Source organism: Cucurbita maxima, unplaced genomic scaffold (assembly GCF_002738345.1).
Source record: "Cucurbita maxima cultivar Rimu unplaced genomic scaffold, Cmax_1.0 Cma_Scf00001, whole genome shotgun sequence".
Classification (NCBI taxonomy): domain Eukaryota; kingdom Viridiplantae; phylum Streptophyta; class Magnoliopsida; order Cucurbitales; family Cucurbitaceae; genus Cucurbita; species Cucurbita maxima.
In genome coordinates, this window is record NW_019272017.1 from 7,158,446 (window position 1) to 7,186,291 (window position 27,846).

A 27,846-nucleotide genomic window follows, 5' to 3' on the forward strand; every position below is an offset into this window, starting at 1 on the left:
AAAAAAAAAAAAAAAAAAAAAAAAAAATCCTCCAATCTGTCCTTTTTTAGGGAAAAAAAATACATAAAATTCTCATTGGCGAGGCTGCCTTCAGAATCACTTGAACATCACAATTTTGCATGGCGATAGCGTAACTCTTTACCAAATAATTTTTTTTTTTCTCTTTCAGTAAAACAGTTTATTACCATTACTAGTACCTTTTCAAACTAGCACATTAATTAAAACGAAAATTAAAATATCTATAATAATTAATACCATTTAAATATATTCATATATATAAATTCTACGCTATATTAAAATATGAAATGATCAAATTGTGACCTAAAATAAAAATTTCAATCGTTACGTGATTCTATACTGTTTTATGTCATAATTTTCGACCAAAATTTTTATGATAGGTTAAAAAGAATCGGGTCGTAATTTATACAACAATTTGTTTACTATTTGAGTCAAATTCTTCTTTCATTTATGCTATAACTCATTATCCTCTCCAAGTTATCACACACGTCAAAATGAAGCTATTGACTGAACATTCCTCAAACTCTTTTTTCAATTTTTAATCATTTCTTTCATATATAATTATTATACCCAAGCTTGTATGTTACATATGGAATTTCTTTGCCCAATTTCCAAAATATTATTTTATTTTTAATAAAAATAAATAAATTAACAAACACGTGAAAATGATATAGCAATATTGGAGTTCGAATTCACAACTAGTTTTGATATCTTCGTTAACTCGTCAATCAACCCAATAATTTAGCCTTATGTGTTGTGAAGTGAATTGCTTACTCTCTTTGATTCAACGAATGGTTGATCGTAATTTCATTAATCTCTAAATCATTCGGGAGGTCATTGCTGGTAGTGGCCATCTACCTGTTTCAAACCTTTTACTTTGTTTTCATTGTAGATCTTTTCTATTAATATAGCTTTTTTTTTATTTTTGTCAATATTTAAAAATTTAAGTATCGGAGACGAGTAAATATAATTGTGACACGTAACAAGACGAGCATGCTGTCCTTTTTGGTTTTTTTTTTTTCGTTCAATTTCTTGTGATTGAAATTGAAAAAGAATACAAGAATATATCGTGTTCTCTAATTATCCACTCAATTTCAATTAAAAAAAAGGGTAAAATGGTAATTTGGGACATGAATTATTTCTTGCTTGAACAGTTCCCTCTCGCCCGCTGTCATTTTGACTATTGAAAACAATTTTGATTTTAAAATTAAAGAAAAAGGAATTTACGTTGTCCTTTGGGTAAGAAGGGATGTTTTAGAAGCAATAAATAATGATTTGATGTTAATTAATATATATTATGCTTCATTTTTCTAAAATAAATTAAGTTAAATTATCATTTTAATTTTGTATTTAATTATAATTTGTTTAAATCTTCTAAAAGATCTGTATTGTTATTGAATATCAATAATGTTTGAACAAAACATGTTATATAAAATACTTTTTAATATTTAGCAAAAATTAACTAAAAAAAATTAAATTGAATTTTTACAATTAATTGAAACTAAACAAGGATATTTTCGTAATTGGCACTCTCTTCCATTGCCCGAAGACCTTTTTGCATGCAAGCTGCCTCTCTTTTTACTCTTCCACCAGATCCTCTAGATGGGATCTCACTATCTAAGAGATATGAAAGAGAAACAATATACATAAACTAAAATAAATTTTTTTAAAAAATTATATATTATCTTTTTTTTTATTATTATTAGTTGCTGACTCGAAAATCGTACGAAATTCCGTAATTAAAAATAAATTACGTACTACTCTAATGAGTAACAGGTTAAATCACTAGTGTGCTGATAAAGTCGCACCGCCTAATTTAGGGAATGATCATGGTTTATAATAAAAAAAAAATATTATCTTCATTGGTTTAAGGTCTTTTGAGAAGCCTAGAGCAAAGCCTTGAACATGTGGACAATATCATATCATTATCGAAAGTCGTGTTCATCTAACATAATATTAAAGTCATGCTCTAAATTAGACATGTCAATAAAATCCTCAAATATCGAACAGAAGACATAATTTGTTCGAAGGGAGGTGTTTGATGAAAGTCTCACATCGACTCTCTAAAATAAAACTTCTCTAATTTATTCGCGTGGTAATACCTATACTAAGTATATCAAGAATGCAATGGGTAACAATTTTCGGTGATGTAAGCAATATTAGATTTAGTAATTAATGAACATTTAATTAATTAATTTTGAGATATAACTCGTAATTATTTAATATAAATTAGACAGATCAGCCACTATCTTCTTATCTTGAAATTACGTAACAACCAGAAAAATGCCCTTTCGCTTTCTCATCTTCTCTTCTGTCTTCACGCCGTTTCTCTTTCCCTTATCGCACCTAAAAACTCAAGAGAGATCCAATGAAAAACGAACAAATTCAATTTCCTGAAATTGTGAAATATTAATTAATTGTAGTTTTTGATCGAATTCGGATCTGAAATTTTGAGCGGAAACTAAAATCGTCTTACATACATTGAACGTAACGTGTGATAATTCGTTTTACATTAGCGTTCAGAGAGAATTTTACATTAATTGAAGAGGAAAAAAGAAAGAATTAGAAGAAGAAGAAGAAGAAGAAGAAGAAGAAGAAGCTAATTAACAATGGCGATTGGAGAAATTACTGATCATTTACACTCGCAGAAGCTAATTTTAGCGGATTTTTTTACTCTGTTTTCGTGATCGAAACTCGAAGTAAAATACGGTTCGATCTCTTCTCTACTCACGATCTCCACGAATTCAAGCTCGATTAGTCTTCTTCTACAAGTCGGAGGTCTCTTCCGTTTCCGCGGCGCCGGCGGACATTGTAGCACCACTGGAATCTTGTTCTCTGCTGATGTCGGCGTGCGGCAGCATAATTCTTCATCGCCGCCGTCGATGTTATCAATTCTCTCTTTCTGAATTATCACACCGCCGTGATCGGCTGCCATTGATGACAACGGCCGTGGAATTTGAAGCTTGATCGCCGGACGGCGGACGACTTCCAGCAGAGTCCGTCGGAGATCGAGGTCTGTGGACATTTCTGAGAGCTTCGCGATGTTACGATTAAATATAACAATAAAAGAGAGAGAGAGAGAGGGAGGGAGAGGGAGAGGGATTTGGGTGAAAAACGAAGAATAATGTTTGTTTGGGCTTGAGGGGAGCGAGTATTTATGTGGGTAGAAAAATTAATATTTATTTATTTATTTATTTTTAGAAAATAGAAAAAAAAAAATGAGTCTTAAGAATGGCGTGCATTTGAAGATAATTAAGAGAGAGAGAGAGAGAGAGTCTTTATTCCTCTGTTCCTACCAGCAAAGGGGCAAAAGACTATTCGTTTATTACTACAAATAATATTTACAAACCTTTCCACTCTCATGCCATATCTACCCAATTAAAAATTTACCTTTTTTTCACGCTAAATTATAGACGTCAATCATGTAGTTGAGAGCGATACGTAATGAGCCCCACGTCGATGGTAGAGGGGAATGAAGCATTCCTTATAAGGTTACGAAACCTCTTCCAAACATACGTGTTTTAAAACCGTGCAGCCGAAGACAATACGTAATGAGTTAAAGTAGATAATTTCTATTAGTGGTGAACTTTGTTTGTGACAAATGGTATTAGAGCCAGACATCGAACGGTTTGCTAACGAGTACATTGGACCCTATATGAAATGGATTGTGAGATCTCACATCGATTGGATAGGGAAATAAAACATTTCTTATAAAGTTGTGACAACCTCTTCCTAACATACGAGTTTTAAAATCATGCGGCTGGCGATTATAGGTAACGAGTAAAAACGGACAGTATCTGCTAGCAATTGGTTTGAACTAATGCAAATAATGTCAGCAAGAACTGTCGGTCCCTAAAGAGGATAGATTGTGAAATTCTATATAGATTGGAAAGAGAAAGAATATTTTAAAATTGTGAACCGGACGACATAACAAGCCATTAGAGTTATGTGTGAAATCTTAATCAAGTTTTTAAAAGTATTAATAAGAATTAGTGACCTTTAAGTTTAATTTCATGAAACTTGCATGGCTAATATTTTGAATTATCAAACAAATTTTGCCATTTAGTTGCTAATTTTGTGTATTAAAAGCCCGGTCTAACTTCAAAATGGGAGGATAGTCTTAGGGGCATTCTAGTCTTTTCATATTTCGAATTTATTACATTTATTTGTGACAGCCAAATAAATTAATTTATACCAAGCTTATGATGCAATTTTTGTATCATTAATTGTGTTTGTTTCGATGATTTGATGTATAAAGATGAGATATATTGCTATTTACATCATTCTATGTTTTAATTATTAAAAGTAAACCTATATTTTTCACCTAAAACTGCAATTTCGCAATTTTATCCTTTATGCTAAATAAGTGTAACTAGTATTTATTAATATGTTAGTGTAATAAAAACAATAATTTAAAACTTATTTCATTATTCTTTTTAAACTTTCACAAATTTATTATAATAATTTGATGCATAATGATATTTATTTTTATCATTCCAAATTTAAATAACGTAAAAGTATAGATTTGAAAATCTAACTTTTAACTTACTTTTAAATCGAAGAATTTAATCATATAAATAAAAAAAAAATTATGCAAAATTAAAATTAAAATATATTATTTACGTATACAAAACTTAACCTAAATTCATACTTAATAAATACATTATTATATTTGCATATATTTTAATAAATTTTTAAAATTTTAATTTTGTGATTAATAAATCTTTTGTCTTAATTTATTCGACAGTTGACTAAAATTTAATAAAATATACTCAATATATAATTATGAATTCATTAGATACATCTCAAATTTTATATATATATATATATATTAAAAAATTATTAGGATGAAACAATTCTTAATATAAAACTATGATTTGAAGGTTAAAACATTATTATGATTTTTGTATTTTTTGGTGTTGTTCTATTTCAGTGGTAATAGCTTAAATAAAATTAAAATTAATTCATTTGGTCAATGATTTTTTATTTATTTATTTATTATGGAAATGGGTTTAAACTATAATAATAAGCTTCAAGCTAGAAAGGTAATAAAAAATAAAAAATATTTTTAGAAAAAATAACTAAATAAATCTAATATATATTGAAACTACACCAAATAAAGCCAAAAAAAAAAAAAAAAAAAAAAAAAAAAAAAAAAAAAAAAAAAAAAAAAAAAAAAAAAAAAAAAAAAAAAAAAAAAAAAAACGGAGAGTAGAGCGATATATTAATTAACGTAATTTTAGGCTCTAATTACTTGATTTAGAATGAGAGGAATTTTACAAAGAGTTGACGTGGAAGACACGTGTCGAGCGTAGAAGAGAAGTAAAAGTACCCATTTCGACGGATCGTGTTAAGATTGGGGCAATCAGGTTAATTAATAGCCTTGCCCGATCTGGGCATCGTGGGCTCTCTTGCTTTTTGGACATACACATGTGGACACTGCTGCAGTGGAGTTCGTTAAGGCCAAACCCACACTTTACCCCTCACACGCTCTCAATAGCGCGTGTAACTCACACTCACTTTTATGACATGTTCATATGATTGCACATGCTAAAGAAGGAACCTGCTGTTCAAACCCACTATAATGTTTCTTAATCATCATGAATTGACGTGGCAATTCCTAAATTATTATTATTATATATTTAATATTCCTCCTTTTTTTAATCTTTTGAATTTGTGTTCCTGCACTTGGATGCATGAGAACATCGATCCAGACAACATTTTAATTGTTCCCTTGCTTTTTATAATCATATTGTTTTTAATTCCATAATTTTTTAATTGAAAAAATAATTTATTTAATTGAATCCTAGATGAAAATTTGACTCATAACTAAATAAATAAAATTGTACAAATAAAAATGGAAAATAATAATAATGACTTATTGGAATTAGTGAGTAAATTTTGGGGCATAGGATAAAGCAGGCGCGTGGAGTAGCGGCGGCAAGAAATGAAACTGAGTCACGAAGATCCAACCCCCAAAACGGTGCGTATGGAAGCATCGGATACCTTGGTAGTCCTCAATAAGGCCATCCAGCTATCCGTGCCAGATCTCTCCAAGGTGGTTGAATTATAAATAATTAATTATTTATTACATTTAAAAGAAGAAAAAAAAGAGGTGAAAATTGGATTAGGATTTTGGATGGGATTGGGTTACCAAATTCCAACTCATTGCCAAAAGTGAATCTTTCCACGTGAGGTGTCTGGTAGCGTACCAACTGCTTGGATTTCAGCATTAATCATTCCCTTATTATTATCTTATGCTTTATTCCCTCTTTTTTTTCTATCTCCCTCACACACCCCTTTTTTTTTCTTTAAGATATTTATATTATTCATAAACTTATTAAATTCTTATAAATTTAAAAGTTTCGAGACTAAATTATAATTTTCACGAAAGTTCAAGACCTAAACACGTTATTTTCTATGATACAAATTGTAACGATCAAAGTTCACTGATACTAAATATTGTTTTTAGGTTTTTCTGTTTTGGCTTCTCTTTAAATTAAAGAGAAGTTTTCATACTCTCGTAAAAAATGTTTCGATTTCCTTCTTAACGAACGTGGAATTTGAGGACCTCTGTCGAGGTGATTAGGGTTTCTTTTTTTTTTATTATTATTTTTTTCTTATTTTTAACTTTTGTTGTTGGCAATGATTTTATTTGGTTGAGTTAATGTGTCTTATTTTGTCTGGTCATCAAACAAAAAAAAAAAAAAAAAAAAAAAAAAAAAAAAAAAACAAAAGNGGGGTAAGTTGTATTTCATTTAATACATTTTTATTTAAGACCATAAATTCATTTCACCACTGTGCTGTTCTTAAATACATTATTATTTTTTATTGGCTTTAAACTTTTTTTTTTAATCTATTTATTAAAATAATGTTTATTTCACAATTTGCTAAATGTAAAAAAGGAAATAAAATCTCTAAGTACGTAAATTATTTAAAAATACACATAAATTTACAAGTGTTTAATATTTTATTAAAAAAAATTATAAATATAATACGTAATTTACGAGTTATCAGAACCTTGTAAAGTTGATAATACATTGACTTTTTATTTTATTTTATTTTTAAGACAAGAAATAAGCATGTCATTGTCATGGTTAAATACATCTGTTTCCCGGTTTTTTTTTTCTTTTGTTAGTTTTGATATTTCAGGAAGCTGTAAAAATTAAAAAAATTATGAAATACGAATTTTAAATATTTATATTTGAAAATAATGATAATTTTCATATACATTGTATTAAATATGACGGGCCCATATGTTGGTTACAAGATTCTCTGTGCATCATACAAAGGACTTGTATCGAGTAAATACATGAATGTAATTTGAACTCAAAAATAAAATATAAAAAAAATATATTTATCAATTATAGAATTTACTATATACTGAATAATTTAATCGAGTGAATAAAAATATTTTTTATAATTGATTAAAGCATAATAAAGTTTCCAGTAATTATTAAGGATATAAAAGTAAATCAATAATCTATAATATAACGGCAATATTTAAGATTTTTTTTAGGTGGCTACTAGAGAACTAATTAAAAAAATCGTTTGAGATTTCTTAGTATATTATAATCATCAAGTTATTTTTAGGTCACTTTGAATTATTTGTATATATAATTAAATAACTTTTTACGAAAAAAAGACTAAATATAAACCAAGCCTTGAGATACGGAAGATTTGAAGGATCACAAAAAAGACGGCTAAAAACAATGGCTTAGGAGGCTAAGCTAAAACTCAAATGCGCATTAAGAGAGTTAATAATGGAAGTCGACGGCGCGCGCAGCCACGCCGCACGCACAGCTCCCAAAGCTCATTGCATAATGCTCCACACGTTTTGTTTTTTTTTTTTTTTTTTATATTATTTGGAGATTAATTCCGGATCAACCCACGTTCGGTAGAACCATATTTCTAATTTTGGTATTTTTCTCACGTAAATAATTATTTTAACTGTTTTTTTTTAATACTAGAGTGCCATTTACGTAAGAATAAAAAGGGAAATAAAAATAAGCTTTTTTCTAATATTTATTATTGCATTTTATAATAATAATAATAATAAGAATAATAAGAAGAAGATATGAATAAATTATGTGGTTTTTTTGTATTTATTATCGAGCAGCTGCGAATTAAAGCTGTTTCATTTGTGGTTCCAATGTCACTGTCCCTCAAATAAAAGGCCTTTAGGAATTTACACACCTACCCAAATTATTTGATTCTTAAAAAAAAAAAAAAAAAAAAAAAAATTATTGGGGCTTTTCCCCCTCCTAAATAAGTCTAATAACTCATAAGAAAAAAAAAATGGATAGACAGATAATATCATGATTTATAAAAATATATATAAGTTAATCATAATTTATAAAAATAAAAATAAAAATTTAAATATTATAACATATAAATAAATAAGTGGGGCGAAGTAAGCCGTTTAATTGACTTTGAATAATAATTCTTAAAAAATCAAATAGTTAATAAATGGGAGATAGGTTTAGTTTATGGTTAACTATTAATATTTAAAAATAAAATAAAATAAAATAAAATAGTTTTGATTTTTCAAATTTCACTATAAATTCAATTGTGAGTGGTACACTATCTTAATTAACAACGTGTTCATTTTCGTTTTGGGCTTACTTTCGCATAAGGTCCATATAGAGTCAGAAAACTCTAGAAGCCCACGAAATTTGCGCTTTAAATAACTTTAAAAAAAAAAAAAAATCGATTTTTCGTACGACACGATAAACGCGACATTCACATGTTAGATTCAATACCTAATAGTTAATAGAAAATGCTTCTCATCGCGCAGAGATGATACGACTTTAGTTAAGAACCCACCACAGATAAGGGTATGCTCAAAATATTGCATTTTCAAATCCTTTTGGGTCGGGTTATTAGGAGAACACATATCTATACGTCCTATGAAATTTGTGTATGAAATCCTGAAAAGATTTGTATATTTGTTTTAGGCTATTAGTTACCATCAGTTTATTAGAGATAAGTTTTCATACAAAAATAAAGAATGTTTCGTTCTACACTCTCTGTGAAATCTCACAATTCACTCTTTTCGGAACCTATCGTACTCTCTAGCACACCATTTAGTGCCTCTCACAATCCACCCCTTAGAGGCCTATTGTCTCCATACTCAAAACAACTGATACTATTTGCTTTAGTCTGTTAGGTTTACTTTCAGCTTCACAATTTAAAAAACCTCTATAATTAAACTATACTAGGTGGAGTATATAAATAAAAAGTACTGAATTAAATCTGTAGAGTACCAAATTCTGTTTTATTTGATTTAAATTCGAATACCTTTTCCAGAAAACGATTATTATATATATAATATGATAACCGAACGAATATCCCATTAACTGAATTAGGGCTTGGGGATCACGAAAGAAATTTCTGTTTTTTTTTTTGTTATTAATTATTTTTTTTTCGACAGAAGGGAAATTCTTGGATTTCAAAACAGAAATTTTCCCCGTTACCAGCGGGTATAAAAACGAAACAGAACGGCGAAAAAACGAACTAGAAAAGAAAACAAGAAACGAATCACTTTCCCTCCACTTGGCGCTACTCTCGCTCTCCCTTTCCCTCTGAAAATCAAGCTTCAACTTCCTACTCTCCTCATCTCTAACCAGTATAGGTTCCCGCCATTTTTATCGAGAAGAAGATTTCGTACAATATTCTTTATGGTGCCGGACTCATCTCCACCGGTCGATGACGATGGCGCTTGTGATCTCGGCTTCTTATCGTCCAAAGAACGCTCTCTTTCGAGGCGCAATCTCAAGCAGCATCAGGAGCAAGAGAATGTGTCCTCCGATCGCTCTGTCAGCCGTCTACGATCAAACCTCGACCGGCGCGATCGCCACGGGTGGTTTTCGTTCAGAAGGAGATCGTTCTTCATTTTGGCGTTCTTCGTTTTGTTCACGCTGTTCATGGTTCAGTTGTTTCTGGAGAGTTCGATGACTTCGGTGTTCTTGAAAAGGAGCAAGAAAGCTTCGTCGCGTGAGGCAGAGTTGAAGCCCGGGAGGACACTTAAGTTCGTGCCGCAGAGGATTCCTCGGAAGTTTATTGAAGGTAATGAGGTTGATCGATTGCACTTGGAGGATCATGTTGGTTTCCGGAAACCGAGGCTTGCTCTGGTGAGTGGTTAAGTTTCTATTCGTTCTTACATTCTCGAGTTATGGTTTAATTAGTCACTCGAACGAACTTATCTGACAATGAGTTAAGTTACGTGATCAAACATCCATTTCAATGCCTTCTGCCTTAGAAGATGAACTCAAACCACTTTCACTGGTGCGCAATAATAAATTGCGTCGATTAGTTTTTTAGCTTTCTGAAAGAAATCGTATATATGAATTAGTGCAACACCTGCTTTCTCTCTGGAGGTCAGCAACCAGAATTTGAACGTTCGCACGACTAATGTACAGTGCACACTGTTTTAAAACTTCCAAGCAACTTTAGATTGAGCTCCACGGTATTACCGACGGTCTTGACTTTTGAAGTGACTAAGCCGGGAGCTACGACCACCTATAGAAAAAGTACGTGTAGCTTTTCGAGGTAGTGATTATGCGTCACTGTAAAACAACAGACGAGTATACACTGTATTTTAACTGATAAAAATATTATATCACGTTTTTTTGGCAGTAAAGTTGTGTAAAAAATGAAATCCTGTTTTATGAATCTGTAGTCATTACTTTCGACCTCTTAGGGATGAAAAAACTTTAGGGGAAGAACTTCGAATGGCAAGATAGATACAGTTGATGGAAATGAACAGTGGATTCCGTTGTGAGCCTACTCCACTATACCTAATGTGATCATATGCCAATAATATCATCAATTTGGTATTAGCATGTTTTGGCGTCTAGAAATATTGTAAGATGACGGGATATCATAGTGTATTGCTCTTGAATAATTTTTCACTTTCGACTTCATGCTGATGATTAATTGCTTTCCCTACAGCGATCATTATTAAGTTTTCACGATCCGTAAGATTCTGTCATAGTGACCGAATATTCTAGGCTTTAGAGCTTAGTAGGCTCTACCAATTTTCCTGTCACTCTGAGTTCTAAAGTTGAACTCCATTCTTTTCGATGCAGAATCTTGGTTACTTTTGAGAAATTTGTTGTATTAATACTCGGCAACTCTTATTACTAGCTTTTACATGTTTATATATACCGGGATGCACATAACAATGTGTTAGTGAATGTTGTATCATCATGTGTAGACTCGATCATGTACGAGAGTCCTAAAATGCACGGCTATTTGAGCAGCCACACCCCCCCCTCCCTAAGGCGTGATGCATTCTAGCAAATTAAGTTTTTATAAACGAACAAACTATTCCTAATTTTTTGTTGACTAAATTATCAGATATTGAGAAACATGGAGAAAGATTCACTATCCTTGTTCTTAATTACTGTAATGAAGAACATGAAGGAGCTTGGATATGTGTTTGAGGTGAGGTCTTTGACATTGCTTTTGTTACTCGTATTGCATAATTGATTTTTATTTGCTGAAATAGCCGTGTAAGAAGTCACGCGATGCATGGTTCTCTAGGCATTTTCTGTGAGATCGGGCATTGATGTGTCGTTAAAACCTTCATGCTTGAAGGGTAATATTATTGGTTAGTTTTTAAATGATTATATTCTTACGGAAGTTAGCTCAGATTTTTGCAGTTGGCAATGGAGAAGCACGTCAAATGTGGCTGAAACTTGGTCGGGTTGTCCTTTTAAGCCCAAAGCAGTTTGGCCAGATCAATTGGTTACTGTAAGTGCATATATATCTATACACACGCATACATCGGTTGTGCATTCATACATAAAAGTAGACTAATGCCGTTCTTTTTTCCTATTTGTATTAGCACAAAATGATCTCTGTTAGTAGTCAGAACTGCATGAATGGTTAACTTTTGTCATTGCAGTTTTGAAGGCATTATCGTCGATTCTTTTGAAGGGAAGGAGGCTATTACAAGGTTGGTTTATTGATACTATATCTTTTAAAAGATGTTAGTGATGGAGTTTTCTGGAATCTGAGGCCACGGTAAGTCATATGCTTTATCTGCTTGTAGGTGAAAATAATCACTGCTCAACTTCAGAAAACTTTTTAAATAATGTGGAATAATTATACTTACTCTATTTTTCACTTTTTTAACAAAATATTATATTAATAAGTAAAGATAATTTCGAAATAGGAGAATAAGGAATCCTCCAATTTAAAATACAGTGAAGTAAAAGAAATACTGTTAACCTTGCACGTCATGAACTTCTTACTATTAATGTTCACGAACACAGTTATCTTGTTAATATTTTTTTTCTTTTATTTAAAATTGTAAAAACTGATGCATTGAGAATTGCATTTTTCTGAAAGATGTTGAAACTAGACTACTATAGTATTAATGATAGCAAATTTGTTTGGAGAATATTGATACAGAATTATGAATATCTAAATGCTTACGCATTTTCCTGGTGAATGATTGGAGGGACCTTTTCTTTAGTACGGTTGATATGAAGAGATTTGAGACTTTTGTCCCCTTTTCATGGTATATAACTAATGAGTTTTCATGTGTGCAGCATTATGCAGGAACCTTTTTGTTCAATACCACTTATATGGATCATTCAGGATGATATCCTAGCCAAGCGTCTTAAAATGTACAAGGACAAGGGCTGGGAGAATCTTGTTTCTCATTGGAGAAGTACTTTTAGCAGAGCTAGTGTTATTGTGTTTCCCAATTTTGCTCTTCCTGTAAGTATGTGAACTTGGCTGTTTATATTATGTGGCTTTTAGACGCATGGTTAGCCTCAAATTTGACCTTTTTCTTTCCTTAAAAAAAAAAGTAAAAAAGACATTGACGTTTCTCTTAGCAACTGCTCATCTTTTATTTCCTTTTATATCAGATGCTATATAGTGCGCTTGATACTGGAAACTTTCATGTGATCCACGGATCACCAGTGGACGTTTGGACTGCTGAAATTTATAAGAGCTCTCACTTCAAGTTAAAATTAGGAGAGAAACTTGGATTTGGTATAGAAGATTTCGTAGTTCTTGTGGTTGGTAATTCCTTCTATAATGAGCTATCACCGGATTATGCTGCGGCTTTGTATCGCATGGGACCTCTACTAACAAAATTTGCAAGGAGGAAGAATCGTAGAGGGTCGTTTAAATTTGTTTTCTTGTGTGGTAATTCCTCCAACGGATGCAATGATGCTCTGCAGGTAGTCTTTTGTTATGCTTGTCACATTTTTAGCTTTATTTGCGTGCCAATTTGCCTTGGAATGCTACTTTCTCCTTTTCAAATTATGTAGTGTGTAATTATTGGATATGTGAAATTGAGAAAATATTGATTGAATTGAAGTAGGTTTTATTTTCCTAAAATTTTAGTATAACTAGCAAATGGGATTTTATCTTCTTCTGTTCCAACTCTTGCTGGGAAATTTAAGTCAAAGTTCTTCACCTCTATATGATTTTTGTACTAAGCTCGACAGAGAAATCCTATGAATAATTTAATCCACAAATTTTCTGTTTTAGTTGTTGCAATATTTCTTAAGTGAAAATTTATAAGATGAATGTAAATTGAAGCGGCAGAATTAGATTACCTTAAGAAATTATGATTATAATGGTAATGGACTGATAGTTCCAAATAGCATATCGGACGAGCATTTGGAGAAACCAACTTCAAATTTATATTCATGATGGGGATTGAGTTAGTTCTGGCTTGGCAAGTGTCTATGTGGATATTTATCCTGCCCTTGCTTAGGTGGTTGGGAGTTGTGACGTCCAATGGATGGGTCCGTCACTTAACCGAAGAATCTTGCATCTTCATAGCATAATAGTTTGTTTTTTTAAATTTAGAATTGAAGAGGAAGGAGGGTTTTACAATAGCTTTTATTAATTCTTGTTGTGGAGTTTGATCCTTCCCTTTGGCCTTGTTTGGCTTAGATGTATCATGTAAAGTTTCTTATACAACGCTTATATCTAGTGAGAAACCAATAAATGCTATTGAGATAGGAGGATACAGAAGATGGTCATAAAATAAAATATTACTGCCCATGTAATTAGCAGCTGATACTTGCATGAAATATCTGAGACTGAGTAAGTTTGAGAACCAACATGCTTGCTTTAGAAAAAGGCAGTAAACTTTTGGATCACTTCTTCTGTATCGTATGGCCACTACAACTTTCTTGTAATTTGATTTCACAGTGACTGGAAATGAACGACACATCAAACAAGGTGAAGTCATAAAATATTATTTTTGTGTTTAATATGATTAGAAAGTAGTGGACATGGGAAAGTTGATTTTTGAAGTTCGGAGTTTCTGTGGGTTCCTGGTTCCATTCTCCATGTATGTCACTTATATGCTTTAATGATAGGGATCTAAGAATGGTACAAGAATCTGCCTTATCTATCGGGGTTTTAAATTCCTTCTCTATAGGGGCTCGAACATTCTACTAATGGTATAGGTGTCACTTGTAATCTTTATGGTTTTCCAAACTTTGCTAATGAAGAAAGTAAGTGGGCAGGACGTAGGCTAGGTACAAAAGAATGGCGTTGTCATGTTATTTGCAATGAATACATGAGTACCTTTAAGATAAGACTGCTGTGTATGAGTTGGAACAGTCGGTGGATGCACCACCTAGTTTCTTTTCTTGATTTATTTTCTGCATACTTTTAAACGAGACCAAGAGTTGCACTGGTCTGACTCTAGATAAGGATGAATCGCGAATGTTTCTATTTGTACTTTTTCTTATGCATATGGTCTGACTCTAGATAAGTACTTTTTCTGCAGTATTTCTTTGGATTAATGATTAATCGTTCAACTTATATAGGAAACTGCTTCACGTTTAAGACTTCCTCGTGGTTATTTAAGCCATTATGGCTTTGATCAAGACGTAAATGGTATTTTGTACGTGGCCGATATTGTTCTTTATGAATCTTCCCAAAATGTACAAGATTTTCCTCCCTTGCTCATTCGGGCGATGACCTTTGGAGTCCCAATAGTGGCACCTGATATGCCCATTATTAACCAATATGTGAGTTCATTCTACTTCTCTCCCCTCTACCTCCACTAGAAAGGAAAAAATATAATAATAGTGTCTTGAAACATGCAGGTTGTTGGGGGGGTCCATGGATTACTTGTTACTAAATTCAGTTCAGATGCTTTGATAAGAGCTCTCTCTAATCTTTGTTTTGATGGAAGGCTCGCTAGAATTGCTAACAATCTTGCTTCATCTGGAAAATTACTTGCCAAAAATCTTCGTGCTTTGGAGTGCATTACTGGATATGCATATCTGTTGGAGGAAGTCCTCAATTTCCCATCAGACGTTATACTGCCAGGTTCCATTACCCAGCTTCCAGAAGCAGCGTGGGAATGGGATCTCTTTTGGAAGGAAATAATACAAGGATCTTCCAATGAGCAACGCGATAAGAATGTTAAAAAGAAATCTAGTGTGGTGATTAAACTCGAAGAGGAGTTCTCTGACCTTGTTAGTCCCTTGAACATCTCCAGTCCTAGAAAGGAGATTTTGGTGCATGGCATCCCAACTCAACAAGATTGGGATATTATCGGGGAAATAGATCGTACTGAAGAACATGACAGAGTGGAAATGGAGGAGGTATGTTGTTATTTTTCCATTATGGCTTGTCTGCAATTTTTATGTCACTCACTTTCCTGAGAGCGAGGCCATATGTGATTTGTTATGTAGCTTCAAGAAAGAACAGAAAGAATATTAGGTTCATGGGAAAAAATATATAGTAGCGCACGGAAGTCCGAAAAGATGAAGCTTGAAAATGAGAATGACGAGGAAGATCTTGAAAGGGCAGGGCAAGCAGTATGCATTTATGAGATATACAGCGCACCTGGAGCTTGGTCATTTTTGCATCATGGTTCTATGTTTCGTGGACTTAGTCTTGTGAGCTTCTTCCATCCAAAACTATCTGCTGATATTTTTCTGTTTGTTTTATTTTGTCTCACTTTTCTTTGTTATTATCTTCTGTGTCATTCATTCGAAAATGCAAGTAAGATTTTAGTCCATCAATCGTGCTCTCTTGCTAGATCCTCAGTCTTGAATGTTAAACATGTATAAGAGATAATAGAATTTAGATTTTGTCATCAAATCTATGAGCAAGTAAAAGAAATGTTAAACATGGATAGTTTTGCTACATATCCAGCCATCGCTTCCTTAAAAAGACATCAACTAGATTGTTGAATTTAAAACTTGTGAATTTTATGGTGTCAAACATTAAACTCAATCTTGGCCCACTTTTTAACTTTTTGAACTTGTTATTCTTAAATGTGGATTGTATTCCTTGCTTCCAAGATACTCATTTTACATTCTTTATTGCTTGTAATTTACATTGTACCCTACAGTCTTCGAGAGCACTGAGGTTGGAATCAGATGATGTCAATGCTCCCAAGCGTCTTCCTCTTTTGGAAGACAGATTCTATCAGGACATTCTTTGTGAGATGGGAGGAATGTTTGCTGTTGCAAATAAGATTGATACAATTCACAGAAGACCTTGGATTGGTTTCCAATCGTGGCAAGCTGACGGTAGGAAGGTATTCCGTACTTGCGAACATTCTTTCTTGCTTAGTTGTACTATTGGATGGCTGTAAGGCTTAAGAGAAATGTAAATGGTGGATAGAAATTTTTGGAGGTTCTAGTTTAGACAAGGAATACTTTTACCCCCTTTTCTTAACGGCCGCCCACTCTATTTGGTTTGCAAATGAAAGATTTTGAGACTATATCTTCTTATGTTATTAATCTTAGGCTTTATTAAACCACTGGCCTCCAGGTGTAATGAACGGTTTTTAAGCTCTATGCCAATATATCTATGCTGCCAAGTAGATTTTTTTTAATCTATTTATTTATTTACTTCTATTCCTCTGATTCGTAATCAGCCTCTTCTGTTAAAAAGCAGGAGTCATTATCTAAAAAGGCTGGAAAGGTCTTGGAAGAAGCAATTCAGAAGAATACTAGAGGGGAAGTTATTTACTTTTGGGCGTACATGGACGTGGATTCTGAAGTCAGGGGCAGCGCTGATGGTCCTTTTTGGCACACATGTGACATCTTCAATCGGGGACATTGCAGGTATGTCAGTCATTCAACATATTCTTGTATGATAAGTTAGCTGCATCAACTTCCAAGTCGTGCTTGTTAACAAACTTTATCATCACTAATTAACATCAAATACGAAATGAAGAACTAAATTACAATACATTAGAATTTTACATTAAACAGATGCAATTTGAACATGTTCTTACTTAATATTACATCCATCCAGTTCTACATTTAAAGATGCCTTTAGGCAGATGTATGGACTGCATCCATCACATTCGGAAGCTCTTCCTCCAATGCCTGATGATGGCGGTCTCTGGTCTTATCTGCATAGCTGGGTGATGCCAACCCCTACATTTGTGGAGTTCATAATGTTTTCCCGGTAAGCACATTATATATATATCAGAAGTAGAACCCCATATATCTCGCACATTCCCTCTATTTTTTGTTCTTCAAAATTTCCTCCCTCAACACTGTTACAATGGATGCATTATATCAGAATAATGACTGAAATTTTCGTACTTGAGCTGCAGGATGTTTGTTGATTCCGTAGATGCCGTGAACAGAAAGCTTGGCAATAGCAGCAAATGTTTGCTGGCTTCCACTGGACTGGAGGTAAATATCCTACTTCTCTCCCTTGAGGAGATTACTTCTATGGTGCAGTTAGAACGGTGAGTTTGTTTTTTCCCCCCTTTTTTAGAAATTAATTTCTTTATAATGTTCGAGTTAACGCAATTCTTCCCTAAATACTTCAAATTTTTTGGGAAAAACACTAATTAAATGGTCCCAAAACCACTACCAATACGTGTTTGAAATGCCTTCTAAAAATATATTTTAAATAAAACACTTAATAGAGTTTCTCCTAAAAGCACTTTAAGATATTTTATTAGGTTCTTAAAATTTTTGTGTCTTCTGTTTTTGATGGGCAGAGAAGGCAGTGTTATTGCCGGGTGTTGGGTATCCTGATAAATGTTTGGGCGTACCACAGTGGGCGGAGAATGGTTTATTTAACCCCACGTTCAGGCTCGCTAGAGGAGCAGCATCCCCTTGAAGAACGTCAGGACTTCATGTGGTCCAAATTCTTCAACATCACATTATTGAAAGCCATGGATGCAGACTTGGCCGAAGCTGCCGATGATGGCGATCACCCGAGAACCAAATGGTTATGGCCATTAACAGGAGACGTATTCTGGGAAGGGATGTATGCAAGGAAAAGGAAAGAAAGGCACAGGCACAAAGTTGAAAAGAGGACAAAATCCCGACATAAAAAATCAGGCAACCGCCGTAATCATGAACACAAGCAAAAACCACTTGGAAAATAGCTGACAACAGACTAATAGTCTCTTTGCAGTAAATGGTAAGTTGAACTCATTTATTTATTTTTATCTTCTCATCGAAAATTGGGATTTTCTTATTGACTAGATACTTGGTTCTCTTATTTCAAACGGTTAGCAGCAGATTGTAGATAAGGTAGATCGAATGGTGATGATGCTTTACGAGTACAGGAAGACTATCGTCAATTCAAGTACGTCACTTTCTTTCAACCTCTTTTCCATAATACGTCGATTTTAGCAATTAGCAATTAGCAATTAGCAATTAGATAATGTCTTCCTTCGATGATGTATATAATATCTTCGATGATGCATATAATATCTGTAATCAACATTTTTTGCAGTCAATTTAGAACTGAACGAAATTGATGAAATGATGGATACACATCTAGAGTCTTTCTATTCACTACATATCTTAAAAAGTTAGTATATATTATTAAAAAACTAAATCATATTTTAGTAAATGTAGTGAATTAGTGTTAATTTGTAGGATGAAACGAGTGTGTTTAAAAAGAATTAAAAAAATTTATTGTCAAGAAAGACTAACTGAAGCCAAGTGCAGAAAATTAGGATGAAACATTTATATAGATTGTCAAAGGTAAAAACACTTATTATTTTTTGTTTTTGGCGTCCTATTATTTTAAAACAAAAACTAGGCAGGTTTGTTAACTATTATAATTTTTTAGCTTGTGAAAAAATAGAATAATAAATCGTATTATAGTGCTTTTTTTATTTTATATGTTTTTCAAAATATTTGTTCAACAGTGATTTTGATATATCAATTATCAAATTATGATTTTATTTTGTGACACTATAAAAGTCATATTTTTCTTAATACTTAGTACAACTTTTGGAGTGATCTGAGTAAGAAAAATTAGGTTAGAGGGAATTATAGGGTGCCTTTTAAAGGCTTGTTTTGCATGCTTTGAAATTATTAGCAACTTGATAAAGAGTGAAAAAAAAATCAAAATGTAAAATAACACTATTAAATGATCTATAAAAAATAAGGAAAATTAAATTATATTTTAGGCCAATTTACCAATTGAACATCTAGAGATCAAAATAAAAGTATGAAAATTTGAAAGAAAAATCAGAGATTATCAACCTATAAACAATAACATTAATAACATATTATTTCCTTAAAGTCTTATAACATGATTCTTAATGTTGTGAGACGAATCATAGTGCACGTACTAAATCCATTTTTGGTCGTTATTGACACTATTCTACTATTATTATAGTAGACTGCATGCATTATATTTCTTTATGACATATTCTCATAATAAAATATTAACGCAATCTTAGATAGCGTTTGCAATGCAACATACCTTCATTCAATTTTCATCTGGGCAATCTTCAAGAAATTGTATTATTTTGCTCCTTTCTTCGGTCGTGAGTTCTGGTTCATCTCCGGTTAATCTTGCCCGAAGAATGGTTCTATCACTACCTGGATCCTCATCTTCAACCACCTAAACAAACAAAAAATAACATTTTTAGTTCGAATTTTTTATTTATAAAATTGAATAATCTAAAATCGTACTTCAATGAAATTGTTGATGTGGCCATCTTTGTTGGGGGGAGTGACCGGCTCGTTTTCGTTGCACGTCCATACACCATCAATAATATACTTGTATTCGTATCGTCCTTCCTGTTAAATCAAAAATCAAACAAATTCCGTCATAATTCTTAGATTCACGAGGTCAGTATTCAAATCTCCATACTCACATTTGATGTGCAAAAATAATCTAATTAGAATTTAAAATTTATGCAACAGTGAAATGGTTAATTATAATTGTCATACCGGCAGTTCCTTATTGAGAATCCATGCACCTCGTTCCTTGTCGAATTTTAATGGAATTCTCTGGAAAAAAAAAAAAAAAGTTCCACAGACAAAACAATAAATACAATTTCTAACCCGTAAAATCTGTTGATAATTCTAAAATTCATCGAGAATACACTAAATATTTCATCTCGTAACTAATTAGATTGTGAAATCGAGCAATAGACACAAAGATACTGAATCGTTCAGCTACAATGATTCTAAACTACTTCCGTTTCAGTATTTCACAGCATTAATACAGAACCACAATCAACATTCTAACACCATCCATTCCTAAACATACTTACAAATATCATGATCTAGAGTATATTATAATTTAGAACATAGATGAAGCTTATATAATAATATAACTAAAGGAAAAACTGAATTTGAGTAATAAGTCACAACCATGAACCAAGTTATCAAAATAACTCCACAATGTCACACCATCCGCAGGTAAAAATGTCCAAATTCTTTCTAGGATATAGACAGCTTCTGAACTACATTGTCCATTCACCAACGGCAGGAAAGGAAAAACTTTCATTTAAAACCAGCCCTGTTATTTCTATCTTATCTAGAGTTAAAGAATCAAAATGTAAAATTTAGAAGTCTCATCAAGCTTCAAAGTACTTCTCGGGGTGTTACAGGTAGTTATTTCTACAATAAATGTCTACTCCCCTGTTTGTTGAAAATTATTGGAAGGAGTAGTCTCATATACACTAATTACGGGGAAGACCGTAGGTTTATAAGAAACACCATTACCCTTGGTACGAGGTCTTTTGGGAAACCAAAAGTAAAGCCACGAGAGCTTATGCTCAAAGTGGACGATGTCATACCATTGTGGAGGGTCGGTAGTTTCTAACATTGTTAAGGCATCAAAATATCTAATAATCTACTAAAGAATAGGACATATGTTACACATGCACCGTTTTCCAAAACTAAATCAACATTCTAGGAATTAATAAGCATCAAGAGGATGGCAAGGGAAGAAAGAGAAAAAAAATTGTTACCTGGCCCCATCCAATATCAAGCCCAGATACTTCTACAGTTGAGCATTGGTCATTCTCCCATGATAAAGTGACAGGCTTGTTTTTAAATCCTGAAAGCTTCAAGTAAAATATAGCGGTTAATCACTTTTGTACCACATTATAAGCAATAACCCACTGAGCTCAACTAAAAAACAATGCAACTTCAAATTTGGAGATAAAAATAAAAGGGACCAAAACTGTTATTCAAATAAACCATAAAATATAATTACTTACAATATCGGCCGTTGCACTTTTAATAGCATCTATTTTTGGGAAGCATGAGCGTTTGCTCTGCAAGAAAGCAAATCAAAGCACATTCAGCAACATTAGAAGCCGATGGTTTATATCAGTACTTTTCCTCCCAGCAATCTACGTCACAAATCATGACTGATTTAATATGCTATTGCATTCACTACTCAGTAAAGTATGAGAATGACTGTTGGACCCGTACTTTAAATGGAAGAATGTTTTTGCTTCACACTATAAAAGATATGCTGAGGACGACAACAAAAAAGGACTGCCAAAGTATTTGGGATTAGAATGCTACAAATATTATTTGTTAACTATATAGTACAATATTAAAAAATTAGAACTTCAAAAAGAAAACAGTCTTTTTTTTGGAACATCCCATGTTGAAGCTACGATTACAAGTCAAGAAACTAGTTGACAGTTCGGTTAGTGCAATGGTTAACCAAAAAGATTTATCAACTCCAAACTAAAGTAGAGTTGTATAATTTAGTTCAGATTTTATTTGGCTCCTCTTGGTAGGTGCTTTCTAGGCACTTTTTGTAATCATTCAATTTTCTCAGTCAGAACTCAGTTTTTCTGATTAATTTTTTTTTAATAATGTAAAGAATATTTCTGGAGTCCTATTTTTCCAATTCAAATAGATAATAATAGGAACACGCAGAGTAAATCAAACCAATAGAAGATTTTCATACTGCTGCACTAAATGAGTATAATGAATGTTACCAGCAGTAATTCTAAAGCCTCATTGAGTGTGTAGCCTTGAACCCAGAACATGTATGCCATCTGTAGTTCATAAGATATTTTAAAAGTTGGTAAGAAATTAATCGACATAATTATCAATAATTAAGATTGTGCTAGAAGTGAACTAAGATGGATATAAGATTTTAAAAAGTCCATAGAATGCTCATGAAAAATTGAAATTCTCAAGAACCCATAGGATCTCAAATTCCTCTGGGAGGAAGAGTACATCGACATTTGTAATGCTACTGGACTTTCATTAATATGGCCAAAAATAATTTCCATATACAAGGTTACAGTTGTTTATTTTGTAAGGCAGGATAATAATCTCTATCAAGTATTGTAAAAATTACAATTACTTAACTTTCAATCCTACCTTAACATACAACTACAAATACAAACACATTCCAAATACATTTCAACAGGAACAGATTCACAATCCTAACTTTACATGCACATTCAGATTAAAACGTGATGTGCATAACCGTTTTCATATGACAGCAACCTCAGAAATATTTTATTGTAATATTTTGGATATTAATCTGAACTTAATTTTTCATCATCGTTAAAAAAACAATAGTTGGCAAAGCAAAGAAAACAAATGTACTTAGTACACAAAGCTAAAAATGTTGGAGCAGATGTGATCATTGTTCATAATCTACATTAACCTTACAATTCTTTTTTGATGAAAATAAAAGGAACAGAAAAAAGTGCATTGGATGTTGTTTAAGAACTGTCAACCAAAGATTAACACTCTAACTGGAGCTGAATATCTCAAACATCTCAAACAAAAGCACAGAAATTTATTTCAAGCCTAAGGCACGTATCCAGTTACCCAGCAGAATACATCCTTAGGAATTAAAAGAAAAATTGTTGTAATATCAGACAATAGCCAAAATATTAACATGATGAAGAAGGAGACGGACAAAATGGGGGCTGAAGAAATCAATAAAAAGTAAAGACAAAAATAACTGCACAATTACGTTTATCTATACAAAAAAACTTAAATGGAGCAGGGTATGAAACAGCACATAAAACCAAGACAACCTTTTTCAGGAGAGATTCTATTTTTCGTGCCCTATTATACTCAATTGAAATCATAATATTCCAAACAAATAATTTGTACAGCAGTGCAATTTATTTCTACAAGCAAGCTTATGCGCATACCGCAACAGCAGGAGCTCTTCCAAGTCCAGCAGTGCAATGTATGTAAGCCACTCCACCATTTCGGTTTATGGCTTTATGCAATTTACTTACAACAGCTGGTAACCTTAGCCGTAGGTCGAATGCATCAAAATCCCTGTTGCATCAAACCTTAGTTGGCTGTTGTAGAAAGCAAAATCCTCACATAATTAAAATATAATGCTCTTGTTTGCATGAGGTTGAGTGTACGAATAAATTTGATTGGCATAATAAAGAAGGTAGAAACGGTTCAAACACCGAGTCATTAAAGATATGAATTCTCCACACAAGTGTACTAAGTAGATCCGATTTTAATATTTCTTTCAATTAATAAAGAGAAGTTCAAGCCAGAGAGGTCGATGAAAGGATGTATGAGAATATTTCAGGCTAGATGAGGAAATGATTTGGACTTTGAGATAAGTTAATTGGAAACCTATGCTAGAAATTGCTTAACAGAGGAGATCAAGGATCAAGCAAGAAATACTTCAGATTGTATAGGTCTATGGTGGTAAATGAGGGAACAGAAAAGTATATGAAAATCTGGTATCCACTAACATGTTAGCGAAAAAAAATTGAAAATAATTAATCTATAATTCAAATGATCAAACAAAATTTTTGTAGTCTCCAAACATATAAATATAACTGCCTGTTGCTATACTCAACTTTTTCAAATGCTTTATCAACATAACGTTGCATCATCTCTAGTAATTCCTCTTGCAAGAGCTCAAAATTGCAGTCATGTGATTTACAGATTTATAGCTTTCCGTCAAAGCACAGAACATTATAGGTCAAGATACCTACTAACCTTATCTGAGCTCGCAAATGTTCAATATCATCAAACGTCTTTGTATATGCTATTATAGCACCAATGTCAACCCCAAAATATCTTTCCAACACTGTGAAGGAATTCAGCAGTTTTGACTTTATTGATGAAACTATATTTTTGTGAAATATTGGAATTTCTCAAATAGTAATTATTTAGAAGAAAAAAAAAAAGAATTCAATGAACTTTTTTAAAGTGAAACATTTAGGAAAATATTTACAGAAATGAAATTTGGATACTCCAAATCTGGATCTTGCTGCAAGCAGAAAATTGTTTTTACTCCAATGCTGCGAAGCTTGTCAACATCCTCTGGAGTCTGACATAAGTTGGATTAGAATGAAATTGTAAGGGAGTTAGTGCATAAAAATGTACCAGATGAAAAATGTCAAAAACAATTATCACCTGTAGGCACGATCCTACAATTAAATCTGGACGAATGAAGTTGTAGTTCATTCCCAGCTCATGTCTATATGTCAATACTATATCATAAAAGCAAAAGGAATCAGATTAGACAACTAAAGAATAAGGACTTAGCAAGATGCACTCTAAGCTCTAGCTTCATGGTCACAAAAACACTGGCATATTTGATCAATTAGCAGCAAACATTCACCACTGAATTCAAATTTTAAGCAGCACATAATAGAAAATCAATTTTTTCTCTCAAGTGGTAATAAATTTTGAGTTAATTTCGAATTAAACATGTCTGGAATCTGAATAAATTTACTTATGAAATGTTCACAGTAGCCAGGTATTTTCCAGTTCAAAGTGGAGTCGTAGGATCATGGCTCTTACCAGCCCCCATAGCTTCTGTCATGTTATGGCTATATATTTCAGATTTTTCCTCCTTTGGCTCGGCATCATCAACTTCAGCTCCACTCATTTCGGCACTTGATGTAGAGCCAGATACTGCCTATAGACAACAAGTCATGATTTCAAATATTTATTGTTTATAGAGACCAGTGACGTAAAACAACCAAAACTGCAGATGAATGAACAGACATATTTGCTGTAAGACTTGCTACACTTCCGAAATTGAGATATGATAGCAATATATAAAAATTCACGATTGTACTACGCCTCAAACAGTGCTAAAATTTCAATCAGAAAACTGATTGAAAAAAACAATCACTCACGTGAAACTAACAAATCGATCGTATTTAAACAATTATTTACAGATGAATGAACAGACATATTTGCTGTAAGACTTGCTACACTTCCAAAATTGAGATATGATAGCAATATATAAAAATTCACAATCCTACTGCGCCTCAAACGGAGCTAAAAGTTCAATCAGAAAACTGATGGAAGAAAACAATCACTCACGTGAAACTAACAAATCGATCGTATTAAAACAATCGTTTATAAATTCTAATAATCACAAGTTCTCAGTAGCTACCTTCACGGTAAAACGTCGGTGTAGATCCGCAAAGTTCCTTATCACCTGTATCAAGCGAAACAGTCTGTTTACCGTTCGATACAAAGAACACAGAGTATATAAACTGCAAAATTATAATGTGGCGCGAACGGAGTACCAGATTGCGGAGCTGGAATTCAGGCTTTCTCTGTCGGCATTTGAAGCTCTGGAACGGCAAAGATGATGATCTGAAACTCGAAGAGAAAATAAGACTGTAAGAAAAGACTTTAATGAAATTAATGGAACCAGAAAGAATCGGAAGTAGATGATTATTTCATTTCAGAACAGACATTGACAGGTTTTGAAGACAGTTCATGGCGAATCGCGATCGTTCTCCGCTGCGCGATGAAGCAAATTGGCAGAGCTCTCTTACACAGACGGACTTCGATCGACGCCTTGGTTCACTTTAACGTACTTTCACAGCACACTCTCGATCACGTTCCTGTGAATCTCAGAGGATGTGCCTTCCCGTGATTGATATTCTTCCCTTAACTGTGATCTTTTGAGATGATATTTATAGCCTGTTGAAATTAAAATGTCAATTTATATGCATTCGGTTTTCTTGTTACTTTTTTTAAAAAATAAAAATAAAATACAAAAATAACTCTTAAATTTTCATTAATATTTCTAATAAAATATATGTAAAAAAAAAAAAAACATTTCAGAATTCTATTAATCTGGCTAAGTTTAAGGTACGAAAAGGATAGTTGAAATGACTCACCTTCATACTTCTGTCGACATTTGAGAATTCGATTGATATGGCAAAGCTTTCATGACTTTGTTTTGGACTTTTTCAAAAAGTCTCAATCAAATCAATAGAAATATTATTATGAATTATAAATTCGTGATTATTTTCTAAATTAATCCATCGGCGATGTTGAGAAAAAATCTACAAAAATCTCTAATAAAAATATATATTGCAATTCGAGAAGCCCATTGGGCCTATTTGAAAAAATAAGAGCAAGCGAAAAAGCCCATGTCGAGGCCCCTGAAACGTCCACGCTGTTAGTAATAAATTATATATATAAAAAAAAAGTTAAATCGACGAAATTAATTTAATTTGAGTCTTTTTTTTTCAAACTATTTTGTATTTTAAACTTATTAAAACATATAATAATAGATTTTAATTTTAACTAAGAATAATATTTTTAAAAATCATCCACTCTACAAAATGAACGAAGCATAGAAAAATAACGGCGGATCTCGAAGAGTTTTAAATTAACAAATTAAAAAAAAAAACTAATAATTAAAAAAGAGAATCACATTTTGACATTAACGCCTTCAAAAGAATCAAATTTTTTTTATATAAATTGAGTTAGCACCAACGAGAGACATCGTAGTTATTATGTCCTAAACACTAATTAATTGTTACGAAGTAAAAACGTATTGTATCCTACCAAAAAAATATTGTGGGTATTTAGTGTAAATAAAATTAAACATTAATTATGGAAGGAAAGAACTGTCCTACACAAGTAAAGACAATTATCTTAATTTATACGAAATACTTTAAATTGTTTCCAATAAAATCACGAAAGTTTCTATCTAAAGTTGAAAATATCATATCTTTGTAAAGATACGAAATACTTTATAGAGAGTTATTTTTTTAATAGTAGTTATGCAGAAAGTATTTAATTTTATGAATTTATTTTTTAAAAAGTAATATTTAATTAGAAACTTGGCATAAAAATTATAATATTTTTTAAGCTTAGGATTAAAACCTATAAACTTTACATGAAGGCAAGAACTAATTTTTGTTTCTTTTTTTAATTTTTTTTTTACAAAAACACAAATTCTTGTAAAAAATAATGTGGATAATATTTATATATATAAATGGCAGAGATTTTCTTAATCTTATTTGTAGATATATATATATATAGGAACACAAGTTGCAGCTGTTATCGGTGCCTTTTTAGCCTTTAATCTTTGAATCTTCCGCTGTCACGTGACGTGGTGAGCTTTTTCTTTGAATCTGCCACCGCAAATACAACGGAAACGGGACAAAACCGAACCAAATCAAATTCCAGCCGCCCTCATCACGACAAAGACACGCTCCCGCCATGTGAAAGTGAGAAAAGCTTATTTATTGCAATTTGTCGTAATTGTTAGACGAACACGACTCTCCTCCACTTTGAGCATAAGCTCTCATGACAATTGTCCACTTTGAGCATAAGCTCTCATGGCTTTGCTTTGGGCTTCCCCAAA

At 32.5% G+C, this 27,846-nt stretch overlaps 3 protein-coding genes across 4 annotated transcripts; 1 reads left to right on the forward strand and 2 right to left on the reverse strand.

The window, feature by feature from the left end:
• Positions 1-2,472: 2,472 nt before the first annotated feature.
• LOC111489107 (cyclin-dependent protein kinase inhibitor SMR1-like) lies at positions 2,473-3,149 on the reverse strand. The gene has a single exon (XM_023137154.1). The coding sequence runs from the start codon at positions 3,041-3,043 to the stop codon at positions 2,651-2,653; it is 393 nt and encodes a 130-aa protein (XP_022992922.1). The 5' UTR covers positions 3,044-3,149; the 3' UTR covers positions 2,473-2,650.
• A 6,440-nt stretch (positions 3,150-9,589) lies between these two features.
• Positions 9,590-18,745, forward strand: LOC111489326. Of its 2 annotated transcripts, none has more exons than XM_023137497.1 (15): positions 9,590-10,151; positions 11,380-11,466; positions 11,675-11,775; positions 11,930-11,980; positions 12,579-12,750; positions 12,903-13,220; positions 14,832-15,035; positions 15,114-15,617; positions 15,708-15,914; positions 16,373-16,561; positions 16,924-17,093; positions 17,287-17,442; positions 17,594-17,675; positions 17,990-18,417; positions 18,513-18,745. In XM_023137497.1, the coding sequence occupies exons 1-14, from the start codon at positions 9,699-9,701 to the stop codon at positions 18,380-18,382; spliced, it is 3,087 nt and encodes a 1,028-aa protein (XP_022993265.1). In that variant the 5' UTR covers positions 9,590-9,698; the 3' UTR covers positions 18,383-18,417; positions 18,513-18,745. The 2 variants fall into 2 exon arrangements, with proteins under 2 accessions (XP_022993265.1, XP_022993256.1); XM_023137488.1 differs by having other exon boundaries at positions 18,516-18,745.
• A 752-nt stretch (positions 18,746-19,497) lies between these two features.
• LOC111489369 (phosphoglucan phosphatase DSP4, amyloplastic-like) lies at positions 19,498-26,151 on the reverse strand. Its single transcript, XM_023137562.1, has 14 exons — positions 25,935-26,151; positions 25,763-25,832; positions 25,627-25,671; positions 25,023-25,140; positions 24,633-24,709; positions 24,470-24,546; positions 24,213-24,293; positions 23,393-23,525; positions 22,211-22,270; positions 21,473-21,529; positions 21,221-21,316; positions 20,193-20,252; positions 19,932-20,039; positions 19,498-19,860 (listed from the first exon to the last, which is right to left on the reverse strand). Exons 1-14 carry the CDS (start codon positions 25,958-25,960, stop codon positions 19,726-19,728), a joined length of 1,143 nt encoding a protein of 380 aa, XP_022993330.1. The 5' UTR covers positions 25,961-26,151; the 3' UTR covers positions 19,498-19,725.
• Between the last annotated feature and the right edge of the window lie 1,695 nt (positions 26,152-27,846).